This window comes from Podarcis liolepis, assembly GCF_965112155.1.
Source record: "Podarcis liolepis genome assembly, chromosome: 13".
Lineage (NCBI taxonomy): Eukaryota > Metazoa > Chordata > Lepidosauria > Squamata > Lacertidae > Podarcis > Podarcis liolepis.
The window spans coordinates 54,309,723-54,335,327 of record NC_139573.1 but is presented as its reverse complement, the minus strand read 5'-3'; the positions used below and the strand labels follow the sequence as shown (position 1 = coordinate 54,335,327).

Sequence of the window (25,605 nt, the reverse complement as noted above, 5' to 3'; positions counted from 1 at the left end):
AATGCTTTACCTGTGGCAGGCAGTTGGACTAGACGATCTCCAATATCTCTTCCAGCTCCGTCATTCTACATGAATGATATTGCTTGCCAGTTGGGTGTTTGGAACATGGGATGGTAGCTTCCGTTGCATAGACTCCATCTTAACAGGCAAATCAAGGACTTTGATTCTTCACATTATCCCTGGCAGACATTAAACTCTGAGGTTGTGATGAAGCTGGAACTAACTATGGGATATATAGGATGCTATATCATACCATATTGCCTAAACAACATGCATGTGAATGACAATGGGAATCTCTTAATGCACGGGGTGCATCTGAACTAGAGTTTAATTTGGATTTCAAGCTGTTTGTCTCTCCTCATCCAAGTCTTCCCTCCACTAAATTTGGATTTCCCCTCTCGTTGGGCAGTCCAATAAGGGGTGAAATATCCAATGTAAAATAAGGTTACCCAACTGTGAAGCACATTGTGTGTGTTGTTGTTTTCACACATGTGGTGACGTTTTGCTGGGTGCTGTCTATTGCCACATGTCCTACTTTTGTTTGGTTTCCATGCCCCAAAGAAAAGGAGGCACCAGTTGTTTCCCACTGATAGTTGCTGAAGGAACATTCATGATACGTTTATATTTAAAACAGCTCTTTAGCGAAGAACTACTCTTGCACAAAACAGCTGTTTTAAAAATAAAATCTGCCCTTTTAGGTACAGGAGGCAGGAAAGGGAAAGAGGAGGAAAGGAAGCATCAGCCTTTCATGTGATTGACACCAAATCTTTGTCTGGTTTGGAGTGTTACTACAAATGTAAAAAGGCATTTTTCCTCATTCTATCCTCTATGCATCACATGCAGCAACATTTCCATTCTGCTGCAGTTCATATTCCACAAAAATGTTACTTGGTTCGTTGCGGTCAAATTTAATAATGTAATTAATTACCTTATTGTTGTGTGATCATACACCATTCACTTCAGATGTGGGGGTGGGGAGAGACATAATAATGAAAAAATAACAACTGCAGACTAGAAAAAAATGACAGTTTCTTGTGATATTTTCTTCTGATCTATAATCCCTCCCCGGTTTGCCATTCCATTCTATTTATGAAGTGCTTTTACAATAAGCCTTATGGTTTGCAGTCTTTGTCTCATGTTGTCAACAACGTCCTGTCAGTTAGGTTCCTATAGCTGTTGTTAAAACTGAAGGCCCTCAAACTTCTCCCAGACTTTAGCTAGGATTTGAAACCTACTTTCCTAGAAACAGGTTTTTTCATTCTCTTTAATATATGGTGATAATAATACTTAGCATTTAGAGTGTTGAAAGCACACACATTATTTCAGTATTTTTTACAAGATGGATAGGTACAAGCAGTTTTTTTTTCTTAAAAAAATGTTTACGGGTACTCTCATTTTGACTCAAGAAAATCACCATTTTATAGTTCAAATCAGAAAAAATAAATACCATAACTGGACAAAAGTACAAAGATTCACAAAATGCTTAGGGGTATGCCTACCCCTGTGTCCCCCCCAGAAAAAAGCACCGGGTATAAGAGATTGGTATAATTATCCCCATATTGCAGCTGAGTGGTTGAGGTTGGAGATGGAAGGTGCCATGCCATGCACTGTTTCCCATCTTAATCCTAAAAGCCATTTTTTCCCTCTCAAAATGTCACTCCCTGCATTTTCACCCTTGAGGGGAAAGGTGAAGGTACCTATCTCTTCCCCTCCACAGCTGGAGAAAAAAACAACAATTTGATGGTACCATTTCAAGTGGGTAAATGGTCAGAAGCAAAATGGTCAAGTAGTTCAACTCCCTCAAATTCTGTCACTTAAACTTTCAGCCTCCGATAGTGGTTTCATGCGTCTTGAGTTCAATGTAGGGATTTCCTGGTTCACGGCTCAATTTCTTAGCCACTGTACATTGCAGCGGTTTTCTCTCTGATTGCTTTCATCTGGACGCAAATCTTTTAGAGTCTTCTGACTGAATTTGTGCAGTTAACTGTGAAATAGGTCTGTGAACCTGCCCACAACTGCAGAAAGTAGGCTTTACAAGGGAAACGGGAAGAAGAAAGGGGGGTGGCAGGAACAACGGACGTAAGAAGAGTCCTCCTAGGTCAGTCCACTCCAAAGGCCTACCTTGTCTAGCATCCTTTTTTCATAGGGGCCTGCTAGATGCCAATGGTCAGCCCACAAGCAGGCCATGAGCCCCATAGCGCTCTCCTGCTTGTGATCAGCAGCAACTGGCATACTTCCTGACTTTGGGGTTGGTTAGTAGCTATTGATCACCTTATCTTCCATGGATTTGTCTAACCCCCTTCAATGCTGGGCAAATTGTTGGCCATCCCTGCATCTTGTCACGAATTCCATACTTTCACTGTGTTGTTGCATGAAGACGTGGTTCCTCCAGAAGCTAGCGTGTGAAAGAAACTGCCCTGGCAAAACCTGGCAGCTGGGACCTGGGCAGCAAAGGGCTCTCAGGAAAGGCCAGTGAAGAGGACGAGGAAGGTGGTGGAAAATTCAGCCTCAGTGAAGTTGTAAGGCAAGCGCCAAAAGAAAAATGAATTGAGTTCTTCTGATGGGACATGGGGTCATTCTCTGAATCTTTTTATCTTTAACTGCAGTTTCCTGGTTGTTGATGAGCACCTGCATTTAGCTAAAGTGCCTCAGCCCTGTGACATGCATGAAAGCAAATCAGGCTTTATGTTCTTCATCTTTTAATTATTCCTTTTTCATCCTTTTTGTTCCTGTCCTTTCCAGTCCTTTCATCAAAAGCTCAGTCTGAACCTTCTCTGAACAATAGAGGTACTGTATAATGAGACTTGGAGAGAGAGTTTCCCTTTTATTTTCTTCTTCTTCTGCATGGCTTGGATGATTAATGCATTGAGGTTCACTGTGTAAGACTGGGTGAGGAATCCGTGGCCTTGCAGATGCCGTTGGACTCCCAGCATCCATTAGCCCCGGCCAGCATGGCCAATGGTCAGGGAAGATGGCATTTGCCACCCAAAAACATCTGGAGGGCCTCAGGTTCCCCACACCTAGAGTAAGAGCTACTACTCACATCTTCACACAACATTGGCACTACAAGTAATGCAAAACAGATTTCTTTCTCTATCTTAAACAGCAAGGTGTAACAGCAAGGTTATAAAAAATATTGAAAACATGAAGGGAATGTTCTTTCACAGCAATACAGTGGTGCCTCGCAAGACGAAAAGAATCCGTTCTGTGATTCTCTTCGTCTAGCGGTTTTTTCGTCTTGCAAAGCAAGCCCATTGAAGGATTAGCGGATTAGCGCTATTAGCGCTATTAGCGGCTTTTAGCGGCTTATCTGCTGATCGGATCAGCTGATAAGCGGCTTAGCGGCTTAGAAAAAGGGGGGGGAGGAAAAAAACCAGCAGGAACTCGCAAGACATTTTCGTCTTGCGAAGCAAGCCCATAGGAAATTCGTTTTGCGAAGCACCTCCAAAACGGAAAACTCTTTCGTCTAGCGAGTTTTCCGTCTTGCGAGGCATTCGTCTTGCGGGGCACCACTGTAATAATTTGCCAGAACTAGGAAGGTTATGTCATTCAACTCTAGTTAAACAAAATATTACAAATCCCATCAAATAAACTGATACTTGGGAAGAACATGAGCCTGGAAAGGATGTACATACGTTGTTCATGTGTAACATGAATTTCCCAAGTGTACCGCTGGGCTGGCTTTGGATCGTTTTTAATTAGTTAATTTCTCTGAAGCAGCAAAGTACAGAACCTTCTGTCCAGTGTAACTAGCCTTGTGAGTAAACAAGTCAAGCTGCAATGATCAAGTAGGTGGCCAAAGTCTTCCAGATGGTATTGGCATTTTCTTCCTTCTCCCCCAGTTCCTTCATTTAGAAGGAATCCCGCCCATGTACGCACTCATATTTGTTCCCCAAATGATTGCACCCCTGGGCAAGTCAAGCAGAAGGTGCCAGCAGCAGGTGCTTCTCTCATTGCATTTCCACCAACTTTTGCCCTAGATAAGAGCTGGCTGGACCATCATATAACACCAACAGTGGACTGTAAGGCAGATGTCACTCACTGAAATTCTGCATGAGCATGAATGTCAGCTGGCAAGCATGAACATCTATAAACTGAAACCTGTGTGGAAGGAAACCAAACATTTCAGATCGTTAATAGATTCACAGAAAACAAGCAATGCTTGTCCCTGTTTGGATTTCTCAGTCCTCAAACTGTCTCTTTTTTATTTCTAATAAAATAATAAACACTTGGGCTAATGCTCCTTGTGCCATGTGTCTTAGTAAAATTCTGTAATAATTAATTGTAAAGAGTAGCTGGCATGAGTATTGCCATTAACTGCTAAGCTTACGCGGTCCAGGTTGGTGGCAGTTTTTAATATGGACTTTTAACTTTTCTGTGCACCTTTAAGCTAAGTTTTGGAAGGGTATGTCAATGTGCGTCTTTAAATATTTGTCTTTATTTGTGCCACATTGATTCTTCTGCACTGCTTTGATTTACTGTTGAATTCATTTTAATACATCAGCATATAGTACAGTTGTACCTTGGAAGTTGAACGGAATCCATTCCGGAAGTCAGTTCCACTTCCAAAACGTTTGGAAACCAAAGCGTGGCTTCTGATTGGCTGCAGGAAGCTCCTGCAGCCAATCGGAAGCCACAGAAGCCCCATCAGATGTTCGGCTTCAAAAAATAGTTCGCAAACAGGAACAGTTGCGGCTTTGGGGAGCCAAAAGGTTTGAGAACTAAGCTGTTCAAAAACCAAGGTACAACTGTAATTCTATTTGATAGGGCTTGGGACCAGGATACCTTAAAATTGTCTCATCCTCTGCATACCCAACTGATCATGGCATTCTGATCCCCATCCTATCAGGAGGCTCATTCTGCACAATGCTGAAATTGGATATTAGTGCAGCGGCACCTATTCTTTGGAACTCCCTCCTATTAGATATCAGACAGATGTCTTCTCTTTCAGCTTTTTGGCACCTGTTGAAGACGTACATATTTCAAGAGGCCTTCTAAGTGGATAGTTCGATTCTAGTTACATTTTCATTGGATTTTCATTGTTTTTGCACCACCACACAGGTGGTGCATTGACAATAAAGGTTTATTGTTTTATTTTTATTATTGTTTTTGAACTGATTTTTTTTTTAAAAAAGTGTGTGTGAGAGAGAATTTGTGTTTATATATGCAAATGATTTAGCTGTTCTTAAATATGTAGTTGCTTTCTCTCTATGTGTTTTGTATTGTGAATCGTTTTGAGATGCCCCATGGAAAGCAATTTGTAAATGAAATAATAATAAAATAGAGTAGGTTGCAGCAAAGTAAACCATTGAGGTCGGTATAAGCAGCGATGCAGAAACGTTCCCTGAAATTAGTGAATAGTTGGCATTTTATGCTGCTGAAAAATTGCTGCATTGTCCTCTCATTCACTAAAGGGGATTGGAAGGGTTGTAACAATATAGGCACAATTACTTCACATGCTGGTCCTGCCACAAATATTGTGCAAGGTGGTATTTGTAGAGTGTGAAAAAATCATGGGTCAGTTAGCTTATTGTACCGTCCCATTAGCATTGTTGTTGATATTTGATGGTGATAATAGTAATAGTAATAGTAATAACAACAACAACAACAACAACAACAACAACAACAACAACAACAACTTACATATGCTAGCATTCTTTAAGATTGCTGTTGCACAATTAGCAGGTATTGGAGAACAGAAGAGAGTCTGTCCTTGACAGAGTGTTTGGAAAATCGCAGTGTTAGAGAATCATAGCATTCCATTGAAAGGGGCTTGTGGGTTTGACAGTGACTTTGGAGAATAGTGGTGTTGTTTTGCTACCTCTGTGGTGAAGGAAGACAGACCTGTGGCGCCACCAACCGTACATGGCACTCTGGAAGGACTTATTCAGCTAATAAGTCATGCTTGGACTGTGCAATTATGCTTTGGGTTGTACCATATGTATTTTCTTTCTTTGGTGGCGGTTACTGAAAAAGTGAATAAAGAAATACTAAACAAAGAAAATAAAAAGAAATGGTGCATTCTATGGAAACATGGGTTTAAAAAGTTAGTAACACATTTGTGAACTTCTTGTGGAATGTATCATATATGCACAATGCAGATGATATTTTCTGGCCCCCTTTTGCAGCCATCAGCTTCACCCTTTATGCATTGTTAAGCATAGCAAGAGTTCGGCACTCAAGAAAGCAGGATTAGGGGGCACTGTTTGCAAGTAATAAAGGGGCAGTGAGGGGAGAAGGTGGTTGGGGGCAGAGAAGCATTAGGGGGAGGCAGGGCTGGTCCAAGACTTATTTCCACCAGAGGCAAAGGGCAAGATGATTCACCATTGCATTCCATGCACACAAGCTGACTGGACTTGGCAGCTAGATGGCGATGGGACATTGTCTTTGGTTTCTGCTCGTGGTTTGTTTGGAGGTAGACAATGCACAGTCCTCCGTTTGGATTACACAACAAGCTAGAGGCCAGGGGTCAGCAACCTTTTCAGCCGTGGGCCGGTCCACCGTCCCTCAGACCATGTGGTGGGCCGGACTATATTTTGAAAAAATAATAATGAATGAATTTCTATGCCCCACAAATTACCCAGAGATGCATTTTAAATAAAAGGACACATTCTACTTGTGTGAAAACATGCTGATTCCCGGACCGTCCGCAGGCCGGATTGAGAAGGCGATTGGGCCGCATCCGGCCCCCGGACCTTAGGTTGCCTACCCCGGAGCTAGACCATGGCTTGCTTGCTTCCTTGCAATGTAGTGGCAGCTGGTAAGGAGTGAAATGTCCCAAGCTCCTGCAGTATGCAGCAACATGGCTTGCTTACATTAAAGGTTTATTCTATAGGTCTATTCTACCTATAGTTTAATGTGGCAGGCACAGCAGTCTATTTTGTGTCACATATAATGTGGCCCACAGTTTAGCAATTCAGCAAACTCTCATCCAACTTCTCCAGAGAAATATGAACAGTTATACAAGGTTCAGTCTGTGGCCTCATTACCAAATGTGTCTTGGTGAAACATTTGATATCGACCTATCACAAACTTACATATACATTTGGTTGGGTAAATACTGTAGCCTTATTGGAGTTCACTGATTGGGTCTGCGTTGCTCCGGGACAGGAGGAAGGAAGTCAAAATGACACCGAGTTGGTTCAAAGAAAGAGTTTATTCTGCTCTCCGGATAGCAGAAGGCACTTGCGTGATTAGTCCACAGCAAGTCCAAAGAAATGACAAGTTTCATGCAGTATATATACCCTCCAGGCACCCTCTCCCTCCTTCCAACCACGTCAGCCTATGTATGCAGGTTGACATCACATATGTTCCTGCTCTGGTACTCTCAACCATAAAAGGGATTTCCTTCCTGTACTCCTGACCATAAAAGGATATTCCTGTTCCTACTCCTGTCTTAGAGCAAAAGGTCACTACTTCCGAGAACATGCTCTGGCGTTAGTCCCAGACTTGGGTCTCCCCGTCATTTGTGGTCAGAACATAAGATATGTCTGTATCTGTTCTACTGGTAAAGTCAAGGCCAGTCTTGCCGTCAAACTGATAAGGGAGAGAGCTGTGTTCTTGTTTTGCATTTGCTCAACGGCTAAAGTTTATGCATTTTAGCTAAGGAGTAATGGGGATTTTGGTGCAGTTTAAAAATGCCTGCACAGTCAGTTTTGGGTTTGGGAAACCCATTCCTTCAATACAGTAGTGAGTATAGGATAATATTAGTGGTTCTAATCCTGAATGCTTACTAACGAAGTTTAAGGCTAACATGCAAGTAAGTAAAGTTAGGTCTAAATCAGTATCTTGGAAAAACAATGCATGACCTCTCCCTCCTGTGAGCAATTAATACTGCAGTAACTTTGATTAGAATGAATTTGTGTATAAATCTGTGTACAGTACAATCTCCTCCTGTGCAGGGGTTACATTCTGTGGTGAGCATTTAAGCTCTGTGTCTTGCTTGCTGAACTCTGGGATACCCTACAAGATCTTATGTGGCTGGCCCTAGTTTCCACGAGATCTTGCGAGAGCACCCCAGAACTCAGTAAGCAAAGCAAAGAGCTTAAAAGCTCCTTCTGTGCTGGAAAAACCATGTACAAAAAGAACTTTCAAGCTGTCCGCCTTCTGTGCTTTGAATTAGTGTGATTTCAACCGACCGGACATCAAATGCGTAAAGTTGAAATAGCACTGTGTATGTTGCTATTGTCCTGTACTACTAGCACTGATTTCTACCCTCAAAGTTAGTAAGCTGATTTCTAAATTCTTTAATTGATTATTTGTGCTGGAGTAGTTATGACACATTGTGTGTGTTACAGAAACAAGAAGATACTCAACCAGCTGTGACACAACAGAAAAAGAAAAGAAACGATTTCTGGGATTTTTCAAGACTAATAAAATGAACATTAAGGTAAATGTCTCCCCTCATTTATTGTAGATGTAGATAAGCGTTATTGTACTAGCCAAAAGCCATGACAAGACCATACAGACACTATCAGTTAGTTTAATTTATTAAACTAATTGTTTCCATTGCCGCATGTGCACTCCCCCCATGATGCCTCCTTAGTATATGTTTATAGCTGTGTACCTGTTAGGTATATGGCTGTAATCAAACTTAATGAATCAAAGTGACTGCTGATGCCTGTTCTAAGAATGGATAGCAGGAAACTACTTTCTCTTATTTTAACAGGTGTGGCCTAATTCACACAGGATACCACTGTGGTTTTCTTTAGTCAGTGTGTGGTTTGTTTGAACACCTAAACTCAGCCCAGCAGACTAAGAATGGTTTTGTTTTCTGGCAACCAGCCATGATGTGAAGCCATGGTTTGATGGTTTTTTTGAACTGTGGTTTGTTTTAACTATGATTCGGCCCTATGTATAAACCTAACAGCCTTGCTTAACCATGGTTTTCTTAGCCACCCCACTCCAGACACACTCTAGTCTTCAGAGGCACATTGCAAGAGCAGTTGGAAAGCAGTATAAGGTGGGAGACACCTGGCTTGCCAGTAGTACATGCAAAAAGGATCTAGGGGTCTTAGAGGACCACAAGCTAAACATGAGTCAACAGTGTGATGCAGCAGCAGCAAAAAAAGAAGCTAATGCTATTCTAAGATGCAACAACAAAAGTCGAGTGTCCCGATCAAGGGAAGTAACAGTGCCACTCTGTTCTGCCTTGGTCAGGTCACACCTGGAATACTGTGTCCAGTTCTGGGCGCGGCAGTTTAAGGAGAATATTGACTAGCTGAAACATGTGTAGAGAAGGGCAACCAAGATGATCAAGTGTCTGGAAACCAAGCCTGATGAGGAACGGTTGAAGGAGTTGGGTAGAAGAGGAGATTTGAGAGGAGATATGATAGCCATCTTCAAATATCTTAAGGGATGTCACATGGAAGATGGAACAAATTTGTTTACTCCTGCTCTGGAGGATAGGACTTGAACCCAATTACTTCAAGTTACAAGAAAGTAGATTCTGACTAAACATCAGGAAGAACTTGGGTCATCTAGTACAATTCTATGATTCTGCTTTCACCAGGTTGGGCCTTCTTTCCTTTCGAATGACAGCAGAGGCAAGTAGGCGTTAGCAGTTCTGCCTTCTTTCTGGCACCCAGTAACATTTCTCCATCTTTTCCATGCAAGGGACCTACTACTTGCTTGTTCTTCCTCTTGCTTCAAACATAGCCAAAGAAACATTTTTCTTATTTTGAACTTCTCTTGCAAGCCTGAGTTCATTCTGAGCTTCACCTGAGCTTCACCCTGCAACTGTTGGCTACTTCTGTAGACTCTTCCTTCATGATTTCTGATTTCTTCCCTTTCTTATACATACCCTTCTTTCATCTCAGCTCATCCGTAAGCTTGTTATGCAGTCACACCAGTTTCTTTAGGGGCCTCCAACTTTCCTTTCTTGTTGAAATTGTCTGCCTTTGTGCATTCAATATTTTACCTTTAAGAAACTCCCATCCATCTTGCACTCTTTTCTCCTTGAGTATTTCTGACCGTGGAATCTCACTCAGTAGTTCCGTCAGCTTTTTGAAATCAGCCTTCTTCAAGTCTTGAATGAACATCTTACTATACTCCGCTTTTCCTTGCCTCTGTATTATGACACCCAAGAGGACATGATCACTTCCTCCGAAGGTTCCCTGAAACCTTTGCTTCATCAGTCAGTTCCTCTCTATGGGTGAGCACCAGGTCCAAAAGAAATGAGACTCTCCCCTCCTGTGGGTTCTGTCAGAAGAAATAAAGAGCCAGTCACCTCGTAAATGCTGTGTGGACCCACACACAGTTCATTCCATTGATTATGTGGCGTAATCCACAGATTAGCATTCTGAGCCTAGCATGGGTCTGAGGGGAGCAAAAGGGGAAGGTTCACTCCAGCATGTAGCATGAACTGGAATCCTCTCCAGTCCTGGTTTCAACTCCCATCATGGCCTGCTTTTCCAGATATTAGGCAAATGGTTCCTAGCTTTCCCATCCACTGTGTGTTTTAATGGTCTCTTGTTTTTAGCTAGCAGTGTGTAATGTATTTACCACTTTTGGAGTGGTCGTATAGAGTGTTTATTTGTTCTCTAGGCAGAAGAGTGTTCGATGAGGACGGCTGGGGATTATGGCAGCGAAGAACCTTTAAAGTCCACAACAGAAAGTGAACTGTACCTTGATGTAAGTACTAACATGGCCTCTGGGTGGTGCTGATGCAATAATATTAATCAAGCACTAAGTGCAAGCAATGTGAGGTGCAATGGTCTAATTTCATAGTCCTGATGGAACTCAGTCCTGTTTAACCAACAACAAAGAAGGGGGGGTTATTCACTATCTCATAGAGTTGTTTGGGGCTTTTTCGTTCACAAAACCTTATGATTTAAATTTGTTAGTCTTTGTAAATGTGTTAGACCCTTGGTGGCTTTGCTGCAAAAGACTAACAAGGTCTCTCTCTCTCTCCCCCCCCCATTATATTATATACTCGCCACAGGGAATACACCCCAATAACCAACTTAGCAAGTTTCTTTATGTCGTTAAAATTAAATTAGACCATGAAAAGTACATTCAATAAAAATAAATCGACCTGGGATATACTTATCAAGTAGTACGGAAACATAAATATATGAAAAAGATCAGTGTTCCAAAGTTTGTTTGTTTGTTTGTTTATGTCCTCTATATGTTGGCATGGACTCTTCTCATTTGAGTCAAGTGGCTCTCCTCTATTGCCCCCTCAGATGTACCACACACACACCCCGCCCACCCAACGAATTCAGGTTTGTGAAATATTGGGGTCGGGCTAACAAGTTCCATGGGAACAGACAATTTGGCACAGGATTGTCACGTATAAAATGTTACAAAAGCTTGGAAAGGAATGGTGGACAAGGGCAAAGATTTGCTAAAAACCTAAAATGGTCAAAGAAAGATAGCAAAAATCCTGCTATCCATTAGCATGGCTAAAATAGTCTTGGATTCAGACTATGAAAGTGGGAGGTGATGATCATCAGCGTTGTAATTAATATATGCATTGCACAGTTAACATAAAATTTAGTCGAATCTCAGTTTGCTAATGACATACTCTGGTATAATTGAATTACAACTCCAGGTTTTTGTGTTGGATCCACAGAGTTTCAGATAATACTAGTCTGCCGGTTGTAGTAACTGTGGTTTGCATTGTTTAAAATCCTAATGGAAATATATTTGACCAACTGGGGTTAAAAACACATTCAAGGCAATTAATCAAGAGTTTCCAGAAGTCGACATTTTTTTGCCTTCCGTCTGGCATCTGTTAAGATCAGATACTGAGTAGAGATTCTTTAAGTGCATATAGATAGAGTCCTTCAAATGTAAACATTTTGAGCAGCTGGCAACAGAGATTAGCAAACCTTGGATGGGAGAGGAGTAATAGTCTAAATATTCTAAATTTAAATAAAACCAAATCAGGACCTTATTCAAGTACAAGAGGCTTAGAGCACAAAGACTTCTAACTGATCACTTGGGTACTTTGATATTTAAAATAAAATAAAATTATAATGAATCTCCCACTTCATGTCTTGTCTGTTTCTAAGTTTAGTGGAGCATCTGAGCTGAGTTCAAATTGTCTGAGAGAAATTGTGGTAACATACAGTTTGCCAGAGAAAGACTACATTCAGATGAGATTTGGACTTGTATATAGTCATACCTCATGTTATGTTTGCTTCATGTTACGTATTTTCAGGTTGCGTCCCGCGGCAACCCAGAAGTACCGGAAAGGGTTACTTCCGGGTTTTACCCCTCGCGCATGCGCAGAAACACCAAATTGCGCTGCACACCTGTGCAGATATGGCACTTCAGGTTGCACTCTTTTCATGTTGCGAACGGGCCTCCGGAATGGATCCCGTTCGCAACCAGAGGTACCACTGTACTTCCTCCTCCTCTTGTGTGCAGAAATTAGCAATTTTCAATCCCAGTTTGTGCCAAGATACAGTTTGCTGTTTCATCTGAATTAGTAAACTATGGCTTGTGTATTTTCTGATAACAAGAATCATAAGCCACGATGGTGTGTGATTCTCAGCTCAAGCCTACCGGTGTACCTGCTTAGATGAGACTAAAAGTATATATAGTCCAGAATGCTGTTCTCCCAGTGGTCAGCCAGATGAGTACAGTAGCAATCACTGAATGGTAGAGTTGGAAGGGACCTCAAGGGTTGTCTAGTTCAGTGTTTTTCAACCTTTTTTGGGCAAAGGCACACTTGTTTCATGAAAAAAATCATGAGGCACACCACCATTAGAAAATGCTAAAAAATTTAACTCTGTGCCTATATTGACTATATATAAAGTAATTCTCTTGAATAGGAATCAAATAAACACAAAGAAAGTATTTTATAATTACTTTATTATGAAATAGTAAGTAAACAGAAATATGAAAAATTATAAAATACTTTATTCAGTGCGCAACCTGGGCCTGTTTGGCTGAACACAAAGCTGATATTCTGGCTGGAATCGAACGTTGCGGACCGTTCTCTGCTCAGCGGGGATTGATCCGCTGATCCCCGCTGAGCCGGCGGATGACAGCTCCGTCTCCGCACTGTGTGCGGAGAGGGAGATGTCAGAGCCCCGCTGCTCTCTATGGGGAATCTGATGAGAGCGGACCGCCTGTCCGCTCTCTTCTGATCCCATCCGATCTGATCCCCACCCAGGACGGATGGAAAATAGGGTGGACACAGTCTGGCGCCCGCCTAGTGGGCGAAAATTTGACATTTTTTTAAAAAAAAATCTTTCGAATTTTTCAATTTTCCCCACGGCACACCAGGCAACATCTCGCGGCACACTAGTGTGCCGCGGAACAGTGGTTGAAAAACACTGGTCTAGTCCAGCCCCCTTGCAATGCAGGAATCTCAGCTAAAGCATCCATGACAGATGGCCATCCAGCTTTTTAAAAACCTCCAGTGAAGGAGGGAGGGAGATGCTTCCACTGGTATTCAGAAGCATACTCCTCTTGATACTGGAAATCATCCAGCCATTGTAATCATCCAGACAGCTGTATCATCCATGAATTTGCTCGATTCCCCTTTAAAGCTGTCCAATCCAGGTAACCCTCTCCTGAATATTTCTGTACCCTACTACGCATGCTTTTAAAAGGTAGACATTCGTATCACATTTTATCTAGTGAAGTCGATGGTGCCAATTTCAGTTTTTGCGTCTCCACTGTTCACATGCGTTAATTGCGGCCTTGGCCTGTATCATTGTCAAAGGGTCGGGGTGTAATATCTGCACTGTCTTGTAGGATTTGTGACTAGCTGACTGGAAAGGAAGCTTCATTGTGTGTCAGTCATGAAGAAAGGAAATTTAGTATGAATGGAACGCGATATAAGAAGAAATCAAGTGCATACAAAGATATTCACAAGTGGCATTTTTATGTCATGTTTACATTTTAATTTTTAAACATGTTCTTCTTGCATGATTTAGAATTAAATTTTTGTTCTTAGAATTCTAACATATTTGCTCAAAGACATTTATCCTTGTCCTTTAAAGGACATGGATGAGTTCTTGGGGACTGAATCCATATTTTTCATGAATTTTTAATGTCTGTAAGACGATAGTGAGGCATGTTTAGAGCATACCAATGAAGGCCCATCTCTGATGGAGTGAAGCTGTAAATGCTGTGATTTTGTAAGGCCTCCACCAGCTCCCATTAGCTTCCTCCTGTCTCCTTCATGGGACAGTACCCCATTCTGCTCAGGCACAAAGTTTCTGCCTAGGAACCCCCTTTGATTTTCCCACCAGGTTTCCAGGGGAGCCCCAAAGTCCAGCACACAGCAAGACATGTCTCTGTGTATCCAGCTTCCAGCATCAGCCCAGCTCTCACACACTGGCATACGCAGCTCCCCTTGGCCTGTTGCTCTCCATCCTTGGAGAAGGTGGGATCCAGACAGGTGAGGGAAGTGGGAAAGTGACTTCCCTCTTCATGGAGATTTGGCCACATTGTATTAGCCCAGTATAAAGTAAGCAGCACATAAGCGGCACACAAAACACTACCAAACCATTCTACGTACTAAATCTTATATTAATTATCCAAAAATTGAGAGAGCTATGTACAAGATCTACAGAAGCCACAAACAGAAAACTCATTCAAATTGTGTCCGAAAGGAAGATTTAGTCTTTAAAGTTCCTTTAGCCAGGCTCCGTACAAAGGTAAGTTTGATCAAACGAAGTGTTGATGATGTTGCTATCAAGGGTTAGATATCAACGAGGATAAGTTTAATCAAACGAAGTGTTGGTGATGTGACGCACAAGAGTTAGATAAGTCTTGTTGATAAGTTTGATCAAACTTACCTTTGTTGATATCTACAGGAGCCTGGCTAAAGGAACTTTAAACACTGAATCTTCCTTTTGGGCACAATTTGAATGAGTTTTCTGTTTGTGGCTTCTGTAGTAGATCTTGTACATAGCTCTCTGAATTTTTAGATTATTAATATAAGATTTAGTACACAGAATGGTTTGGTAATGTTTTGTGTGCCGCTTATGTGCTGCTTACTTTATACTGGTCTACTACGAGAATTGGCAGCATAGGTTCATTTCTTCAACACGTTGTATTAGCAGCAACATCTAACGCATCTAAAAACACAAGAGGAAATGTTCAAGATGGGTTAGTGTGAGGGGGCATTTCCCCCCTCCCAAGATATATATATATTTTAGGGACTGACTATGAAAGGTCATATTCAAGAGATTTTAATGAGGTTGTGAATTTATTTACTTACAGGGAGTTGCAGCAGCTCCATATTCTTCTTCAGTGGATTCACGTTCCTTTACTTTGGGTCCATCACAGTCTTTGGGGAACATCTCAGGAATTACTGGAAGCACCGAAATGAAAAAGAGGAGAGCTCCTCCGCCCCCAGTGGTGATTCCTCAGATGCTGGGCGGGGAGACGAGCAGTCCAGAGAAAGCACAGAGTCAGGTAAGGACTGTATAGCAAAGTGCAAACTGAATCATGAAAACTCAGCACAGTCTATACCTTGCTGGACCCTGGACCCTGATTTGGATTAAGGGCAAGTATATAAGTGTTTTAAATAAATGAACCTGTTTGCAAAATTTGGCCTAGGGGCATTTAGAGCAGTGAGTGCTAGTCTTCATATCATTATTCAGCCTAGAACAGTCATAGGCAAACTCGGCCCTCCAGATGTTATGGGACTACAACTCCCACCATCCCCGACCACTGGTCCTGTTAGCTAGGAATGATGGGAGTTGTAGTCCCAAAACATCTGGAGGGCTGAGTTTGCCTATGCCTGGCCAAGAAAATGCTTGAGATTAAGTAGTCAAAACAGAAATGTCTGGAGTATGCTGAAAGGAACTCCTGGGCTTGGAATGTTTTTGTGTTCCTTCCTCCTCTGGGAAGTACACAGTGACCACATGGCACGATATTTAGGCTTCCCACGGTAGATTCAAACCCCTGTTTCCGTATTTTTGAGTAGCTGGTTCTGAGAGGAAAAGGAAGATCTGAATGAACCTTGTGATCTTTTATGGTGTGTGTGTGTGTGTCTCCCATGCTTTTCCTGTGACACACACATTCCTAGGCTACATGAAAACATTCTAGGTGGTGAAGGAGATGCAGAGTGGTAGGAGCTCCTTTTATTGTTGAGTTAGATCCTTGGATTAAATTTATATCCTGCCTCTTCCTCCAGAGGAGCCCTGGGCGGCAAACATGTCCATACTCTAAAACAATTCAATAAAAACTGCTAAAATAGTTAAAAGCAACCTTCTAAAAACAGGTTAAAACAACTTTCTAAAAACATTAAAACTCTTAAAAGCAGTCACCTACACCGATCAGAAGGTCGGCGGTTCGAATCCCCGCAACGGTGTGAGCTCCCATTGCTCGGTCCCTACTCCTGCTAACCTAGCAGTTTGAAAGCATGAAGTGCAAGTAGAAGGTAAACGGCGTTTCTGTGCGCTGCTCTGGTTCGCCAGAAGCGGCTTAGTCATGCTGGCCACATGACCCGGAAGCTGTACGCTGGCTCCCTTGGTCAATAAAGCGAGATGAGTGCCGCAACCCCAGAGTCGGCCACGACTGGACCTAATGGTCAGGGGTCCCTTTACCTTTACCTTTACTGTTAAATTCAGGGTGGCCGGGAACAGAACTTTCAACCATCAAATGCTTAGGTAAACAGGAATGCCATCAAATGCCAGGAGAGTTTTAAAAATTCTCCTGAAAGTCAACAGTGAGGGAGTGTGATGCATCTCGCTAGGGAGGGCATTCCTCAAATGGAGGACCGCCACCAAGTAGATCATGTCATGAAGGCGTTTCTTACATTTCAGACCCAAAAAAGTAAGGTTTCTTTCTTATTAGATCTGGGTACCAGTTTTTCATACCTTCCTAAAATTTAGGACATTGCTTTCATGTTAAGGATTTTAGGTACTCTAAAATGCCCCTAAATTACAGTGTCCTTAGGGAGATGACGTAAATAAAGTTAATTTCAGAGCACTTTTGCATGATCAAAGCTAGTATAGTGTTTTTATAATATTGTGTCTGATAAGTAAATTCTGTTCCAAAAACAGTTTGTACTAGTCAGAATTCCAAAGGGGTACCCATGTTAGATTTTTGTAGCAAAAATATCAAAGAACTACACCCATTTCATTAGACACAGGAGGTGGTATCATAAGTGGGCAATTAACAACAGTGTGATTCTATAAAAAGCAAAAGTAGCCATGTTGGCCCATGAGGAAAGTTCAAAAATATTTTAGATCAATACCTTTAGCCTGATTTTGTGATGTTTTGTGTATTTCTGGAACTCTGAATTGTTATGAAAGCTGAACATGTAGTTATGAAAAGGAAGTTTAGTAGCTTTTCTCTTTGTAATAGTTTGCATTGCTGAGGCCTGGATGCAACAGGTCAGGCTAAATGCTATAGATTCCTTATGACTAAAAACAACAACCAGAAACAGGCCAAAGTCTTTTTCTACACACCCCATCTACCAGGAGCTACATATGCCTTGCTTTTAGTTATGAGAGTATACTTGCAAGCTCCTTCTGTGACAAAAACATTGCTGGATGTGCTTATATTTAGGTACAGTATAGTTAAGTCACAGAATCTGGTTTGGCCTACCTGTTTGTCTTAATGTAGACACCAGAATAAATTTACAGTGGTGCCTCGCAAGACGAAAAGAATCCGTTCTGTGATTCTCTTCGTCTAGCGGTTTTTTCGTCTTGCGAAGCAAGCCCATTGACGGATTAGCGCTATTAGCGGCTTAGGAGGCTTAGCGGATCAGCTGATAAGCGGCTTAGCGGCTTAGAAAAAGGGGGGGGGGAAACCAGCAGGAACTCGCAAGACGAAAAGCCCATAGGAGATTTGTTTTGCGAAGCACCTCCAAAACGGAAAACTCTTTCGTCTAGCGAGTTTTCCGTCTTGCGAGGCATTCGTCTTGCAGGGCACCACTGTACTCCACATCAACAGGACTAACTCTCTGGAATGAAACTCATAACATGGAAATCAACTCTCAGGGGGAAAAGGAAGAAAAGGCAGCATTATACAGGAAGGAAGCAACAGGGGTACTGTTTGTTTGGAAACACCAACAGACAAAACTTAAAGGTGTGTAGGTTATCCAGTCTGCGAAAATGCCAGCGTGTTCATTTATTTCTTTAGTTTATGGGGATGAACTTGCATTCCATCCCCAAGGAAGAACGTCAATTCCTTATTAATTGACTTCCTTCCATAAAAAGATAAGATGTTTGTTTACAGACATTTATTTGTGTACAACTGTTACTAACAGGAATATCCTGCAATGGGAGAACATGTTTATTTTCAGAGAGACTCCAGGATTTTTTGTTTTAATAGGAAAAGGAAAATACATTTTAAAAAGGGAGAGACAGAAATTCTTTCTCAGTGGAAGTCATTTTCTTAAGAACCAAGAAAAAAAATACAAAATAGAAATTTAAAAAAATATATATGATAGGCTTCATAAAGCTTTGAACATATTCTGTGACAGGGTAGGTACACATATCAAGAAACTCTTTATCTTGACCCTTAATCTTCCTAAAGTTAGGCATGGCTGAGGCTGCAGTAGTATGCACACATTTACTTTGAAATAAGCTCAGTTATCAAAGAAAGTTAAAACTATTTATTTGAAGACCCGTTCCAAGCTCTTAATGGATTTCACGTATAACCAGAGGTAGTCTGTCGGGTGGAGTTGAGCTGCAGAGCGGCCCTCCTGGCTCCGTGTTGCTGCAGCTTACCTGGATAAGACTGGAGTGGGGTCGGGCACCTATGAGCCTGGAGTTGCACAGGTGAATTGATGGAGCCAATCCAGCCATCCCGCTGGTTAACTGCTAACAGAGAAATATATCTTTAGGTAACAGATGTATTCAGGCATACCTCGGAGATACTGTAGGTTCAGTTGCGTGGCAAAGCCCCAAACCCTCCCCTTTGTTGGAATGAAGACACTTGACACCAGTATTTTAGGTTAATGGGCTAAAAAAGGACACAACTTTATTGGTTACAGAATGTGAGTGGTATTGGCTTAGGCCAGGGGTCTGCAACCTTTAAGACAAAAAGAGCCACTTGGACCCGTTTCCGAAGAAAAAACAACAACTGGGAGCCCCAAAACCATTGCGACATTTAAAACAAATATATCTCCGGAGCCACGATCTGACAGCGATCGGGAAGGTGACGTCGGGACGGTGCGTGACAAACGCACGCACCGCCCCCATGCGACATCACAGCCAGTACAGCGCCCACCACAGTGAGGAGTGTCGGGGCGCACAATGCGCCTCCTCCCTTCGCTAGTATCCGCCCCGGAGCCGCAGCAAAGATGTAAAAGAGCCACATGCGGCTCCGGAGCCGCGGGTTGCAGACCCCTGGCTTAGGCATTGGAACTGAATCGCCTATATCTGACTCCTGCCCACTTGCAGGAAGTCTCAGAAGGGTTAACTACCAGTAGGGGGAGCCCCGTCGATGCAAACCAATTCGAGCTCCCCCAGGGTCACCGATAGGGGGCCATGCCATGGCCCTAGCCTGCCTGGGCTTCGGACAGGTTCACGTCTCCCGGATTCCTTTAACGGAATACCCTTGAATTAGGAGGGGTAGGTGATGGCCACTACCTCCCCTCCCTTCCAACCTAATACTCGAATGCCTAACCACCAAACCTTACAAAGTTGTGATGATTTGCTTCGAGGTAGGCTAAAAACCAAAAGGCTGGTGCCAGTATGCCAAGTGGAAAAAATTCCTACCAGACTCCTCCGACAGATGACCGAGGTCCATAGCAAGGTCAAAGGATAAGAGCCTAATCTTAGGGCGGGAGGGAGCGAGGGATAACTGCGTGAGCAGGAACCAGAAAAAGGGGCAAGTTTCTGTCCGTGGGCTGCCTAAATAGAGCATGCCACACCCCCTGCCACTCAGATTGGTCAGCCTGGGAGCGTGACACGGAGGGGACTCCCTATGACACGGGGGCTAGCCACACCCCCACGCATGGGGCGGGCTCATCTCCAGCCTGCAACTCCATTTCCCTGGGAAGGGAAATGACTTTCCAGACCACCACAGTAGAGTCAATATCACACAATGAAGCGAGTCGCACAATATATTTGGTTTCCCAGTACATATACAAGTTATGTTTACACTATAGTCTTTTACGTGTGCAGTAGCATTATGTTTTAACATACAATGGACATACCATAATTTTAAAATACGTTATGGTTAAAATATGCTAACAATAATTTGAGCCTTCAATGAGTCGTAATATCTTCATAAGGAGCAGCAGGAGCTCCAACAGTCCTTCAGTTTGTAAAAAGACACAATATCTGCAAAGTGCAGTAAAGTCAAGGTTTGCATGGATGTTTGGGAAAACATCTGCTGCTTCAGGACGGTATTTCCTCATGGGCAAAGCTAATGGCAAGCAGTGGGTTGGGCAACAGATGTGAAACTTACATTTATACAGCAGGCTACATTCCAGCCATAGAAAGAGGAAAAACACTTTTAAATGCGAGAAAAATTAGGAGGGATACATAGAGGAAGGGAAGGAAGGAAGGAAGGAACTCTGGTGGCATGGAAAAATAGAGCAGTTTCAGGAAGCAGAGGGGCTGCATACAATGAGATTGGGAGCCATGTGGTCGCTGGGCCACAGGTTGTCCACCTGTGCTGTAAAGATATGATTTTTCTTAAAACATAAAATAAAAGTGTAATGCTTTGGCATTAATATAGTCCCATTGAACTTATTTGGAAGTGAGTTTTTCCTTTCTTTCTCTTCTCTCTTCTTCTATTAATTAGAGAGGATAGGATTCTATGAGCCACTGTGCTAAGGCTGTCTTTTTTAGATTAAATAAAGAAACACATTCTGTTTCCTTGACAAAACCAGAAGAGTCCCAACTGGCAGAGGGAGCATCTTCTATATGAATTCATATACATTCAGTAAATTTCATCTGTCACTTGCGACTTGTCTTTCCTTTGTGACAATGAATTTGGTTCTATTATGCGTGAGTGTCTTTTATACATGGATAAACATGAGTTTTCTTTACAAAATAGAAAGCTGAGGCTAGATGGCTCCTGTGGTCCCTTCCAACTCTACAATTCTTTGATTCTATGATTTATATTCATTTATTTGATTTATCGCTGTGATTTATATTATTTATCGGCAGTTCTTCAAGCATGAGTCTCAGGGCAGCTTATAGTAAAACAACTCACACACAAGCATGTCTAGGCTACAGATATGAACAAGCTTCAATCCTGTTTGTGTTCTGATTGCCAACCAAGCAAAAGTGAGATGGTAGTTTTGTGAAGAGGATAGCTAGGGATCGCTAACAAAGCTGTCTCAGCATTCTTACAAAAACTATACTTTTCAGTTTTTGTTGTACAAAGTCATATTACACCTGCCCTTCAAGGGCTGCGCTGCTTACGGACTTGTTTCCAGGCACAGCTCAAAGTAGTTGTGATGACCTTTAAAGCCTTAATTACCTTAGTTTCAAGCTACTGTATTGTTATGTTATTATTTATTTATTATTAGTAGTAGTAGTACCCACCCATCTAACTGGGTTGCCCCATCCAGTCTGGGCGGCTTCTAACATAAAAACATAATAAAACATTACACATTAAAATGTTTCCCTATACAGCGCTGCCTTCAGATGTCTTCTAAAGGTTATATAGTTACAGTGGTGCCTCGCAAGACGAAATTAATCCGTTCCGCGAGCCTCTTCGTCTAGCGGTTTTTTCGTCTTGCGAAGCAACCCTATTAGCAGCTTAGCGGATTAGCGCTATTAGCGGTTTAGCGGCTATTAAAGGCTTAGCGGCTATTAAAGGCTTAGCGGATTAGCGGCTAAAAGGCTATTAGCGGCTATTAAAGGTTTAGCGGATTAGCGGTTAAAAGGCTATTAGCAGCTTAGCGGCTTAGAAAAAGGGGGGGAAAGCGGGAAAAAAACGGAACACTTGCAAGACGTTTTCGTCTTGCAAAGCAAGCCCATAGGGAAAATCGTCTTGCGAAGCAGCTCAAAAACGGAAAACCCTTTCGTCTAGCGGGTTTTCCGTCTTGTGAGGCATTCATCTTGCGGGGCACCACTGTACTCATCTCCTTGACATCTGATAGGAGAGCATTCCACAGGGTGGGCACCACCACCAAGAAGGCCCTCTGCTTGGTTCTCTGTAGCCTCGCAATTGAGGGAACTGCCAGAAGGCCCTCAGTGCTGGTTCTCAGTGTCCAGGCTGAATGATGGTGGTGGAGACGCTCCAGGTATACAAGGCCAAGGCTGTTTAGGGCTTTAAATTTCGGCACCAGCACTTCGGGACCACCTCTTTCTATAGCGCTCTGCCTATGTGGTAAGATCTGGCAGAAGGGCTCTTCTCCATATTCCAGCTATGGGAGAGACTAGAGAAAGGGCCTTCTATGTGGCAGTAGCTAAACTGTGAAATTCTTTGGCCCAAGAGAATTGGTCAGTCTCCCTTCTTTTATGGTGTTTCACCATATGGCAAAAATCTGATGCTGCTTTGGCACCTGAAACTTATCTGTGTTTTTACCATTTTATAGTAAAAATAAATAAATAATATTATTATGGTTGGTTTTATTTGTTAGCTGCCCTGAGTAGAACATAGGCTGGAATTTTGTATATAAATGAATAAAAGCAAATGAATTACAGTTAGTAGTTTCAAATGATTTAGAGTAAAGTGTTACTCTGCAACAAATTCCTTAGTGAACCTCTCCTCACTGGGTCCTCTGTTATGTATATTAGCAAGTAAGAACTAAGTCCCATTTTGCAACTGACTGCAAGATGTCAGTTCATATTATTATTTTTACAGCACCATCAGTGTTGCTTCTTCAATGGAAACTGACTTAGGCTTCCTATCCTGAAGGAGCTTAAAATAACTGGGAGCTAGACTGGAAAACTTTGCAGAAGGAAATGTGCATCCTGAGCCATCGCTTGCTCCAAATGGGAGAAACTGATTCACAGCATCCTGCCTCAAAAATGAGAAAAAACCCTATTCTTACTCACAGGAGAGTATTAGATGCACGAGAGATGCCATTCAACGTGGAGGGAACAAAGGAAATGTGTTAGGCGAGAAAGGTTAAGATGATATGTCACACAAGACCTTGCAATCAAAGGAAACCTCCCTTCCTATCTGAAGGAAGACAAAAACAAACACAAGTCTCCTGATGGTGTTTTCTGATTTAGGTGTCAAGGAGATAACTAATCTTAACCCGCCCATCCTTTTTGCTGACAAAATATTTCCACTGGAAAGTGTTCCCTACAATGAAGTGTTCACAACATTGATCCAAAGTCAAAAGTTACAGCAGAACAAAAAAGCAAAATATGTAAAACCAAGGCTTACAACCATCAGCGTTCTCCTGCTAAGCATGTGGTCATAACATTATAGAGTTGTAAAGGACCTCAAGGATCATCTAGTCCAGGCATAGGCAAACTCGGCCCTCCAGATGTGTTGAGACTACAATTTCGATCATCCCTGACCACTGGTCCTCTTAGCTAGGGATGATGGGAGTTGTAGTCCCAAAACACCTGGAGGGCCGAGTTTGCCTATGCCTGATCTAGTCCAACCCCCAGCAATGCAGGAATCTCAACTAAAGCATCCATGGCAGATGTCCCTCCAACCTCTGCTTAAAAACCTCCAAGGAAGGAGAGACCACAACCTTCTGAGGAAGTCCATTCCACTGTCAAACAGCTCTTACTGTCAGAAAGTTCTTCCTGAAGTTTAGTTGGAATCTCCTTTCTTGTAACTTGAAGCCATTGGTTCAAGTCCTCCCCTCCAGAGCAGGAGAAAACAAGCTTGCATCTTCCATGTGGCAGTCCTTAAGATATTTGAAGATGGCCATCATATCTCCTCTCTGTCTCCTGTCGACTGTGAAGTGATTTCTGAGTGTAAGCTCAGGATACGTTCTGGTTAAAACACCATTAAATTCTCTAGGATGGATGTCTTCTTTCTGTAGGTCTAATCCATAATAATACACATCCTTTCTGCCTATCCTGAGGTGCACCACCAGTGGCAATTTATACGGTTGCAAATATTAAATTAATATTTTCCAACTCATTCGAGCCCTTCCTCTGATAATTCTTTATGCTGTTTTTTCTTCTTCAGCTTATCAAAGATGTTTCTTCCTCATGTGAGTAGGAGCAGGAGAGGGAATGGAGAGGTTCAGCTGTAAGAGGCCCAGAACCTATAAAAGGCTCTGAGCATTCATTCAGAAAATAAGGAAGCATCTAGCTTTTTTAGAATGAAAGCTGTGCAACAAAATGGGCAGACACCATTTGAAGCAAATGCTCTGTGAGGTATGAGCACTTCTCAGTGTTTTAGCCAATAAGTGAAGTCTTAGCTCTGATTGACAAGTGCCAGGACTCTTTTTTCAGTGGGAACTCACCAGAACTCAGTTTTGGCACCTCTCGGTCACTAACAAGTTCACTGTGAGTTTCGGCACCTCTTTTTCTAGAAAAACAGCAGCGATGAGTGCTAGGCATGAATTCCGAGTTATACACATATTGGAGAAGAACCCAAAACAGCACCAACATAACCCAGGAACTCCTTTCTCCATACAGCAAAAATGGAGACTTCCTGGTTCATTTTGAAGCTGTGTTTGGCCTTCGTTGGTTTGCATGCGACTGTTTTTTCCTCTGAGATTTTTTTAGAAGGGATTTTAGTGTACCTGTACCGAGGTAATAGCATGTCCACTCAAAAGCAAAAGGCGGTAGCAAAGACAAAAGTTTGTCCTCTCTCAGATATATTTACTTTCATGCAGAAAAGGTGCAGAAAGCTTGGTCTTGTCTGTTGGCAAAAGGATCTAAGTCACAGCCTTGAATTCACTATGCGTATAAGAAAACCTTTTTAGTTTCCCCTGCTCCCTAATGCCAGAAATGTATTATGAATTTTACAATAGTACAGTTTCTTATGGTAGTTACCGTAGTTTATGGAGCAGCTGTCAGGTGTTTTATCAAACCTCTCTTTGGTACCTCTCTTGGGAATAAGACCATAAAGTACCATCTGGCCGAGATCAAGATACAAGTGCTTGACCCCTCCACATACAGTCCCCGCCAAGCCCTTCATTCAGAGCTGACAAGATGATCAGAACCTGAACATACTGTTCTGTGCAGCTTTGTAATTTGGCAGCATAGAAATGTTCTGCAAATAAACCAAAGTCCACCAGGCTTGTCAGGCGTGTAGGCCATACTGAGATTTTAGAAGACCTGCACTTTTCTGAAAGCAGATAATATTGCATGAGAAGCAGAAGACGCAAAAGTTTTTGAATCCCTTGTAAGGGTTTCCCAGACTGTTCCAGACAAGGTAATATAAGCTGCCTTCTCAAGAACAAAGAAAGGATTTTGAAAAACCTAAGAGCTCTGTGGTGACTTTCAGAGGTTTCCTTCCATCAGTTGTCATCTGTAGGTTTGGAAAGAACTGAAGTAAATGGTCATTAGGAGAAGTTAAACCATTAAGAGATAACATCATGAACTTGCATCCAAAAAGTGCCTAAGTTGAAATGGAAGAATGCACATCAATTGTGAATGGCACGTATAGTTAAAAAGTGGGATTTTCACCAACAAAAGTGTTGGCAGGAACATACTTTTCTCCAAAATCCAACTTATAATGTACATGTGCCATTCACAATTAATGAATGTTACCTGTGTGTTTTGCCATTTAAATCCAGGTGTGCTGTTTATACCAGAGTCCCAAAACCTGAACTGTGAATTGGCCTTCAAACTC

At 42.2% G+C, this 25,605-nt stretch overlaps 1 protein-coding gene across 28 annotated transcripts in view; it reads left to right on the top strand.

The window, feature by feature from the left end:
• The window catches only part of COBL (cordon-bleu WH2 repeat protein), a 102,523-nt gene that overhangs the window by 32,498 nt on the left and 44,420 nt on the right, over positions 1-25,605 (top strand). For 10 of the 28 annotated variants that reach the window (XM_083473114.1, XM_083473101.1, XM_083473116.1 and 7 more), the window contains 4 exons: positions 2,743-2,787; positions 8,298-8,389; positions 10,546-10,632; positions 15,190-15,384. In XM_083473114.1, the coding sequence (XP_083329240.1) occupies positions 2,743-2,787; positions 8,298-8,389; positions 10,546-10,632; positions 15,190-15,384 (419 nt within the window). Of the gene's footprint in view, positions 1-2,742; positions 2,788-8,297; positions 8,413-10,545; positions 10,633-15,189; positions 15,385-25,605 lie in introns of all 28 variants that reach the window. The other 18 variants (XM_083473105.1, XM_083473103.1, XM_083473102.1 and 15 more) reach the window with 3 other exon arrangements.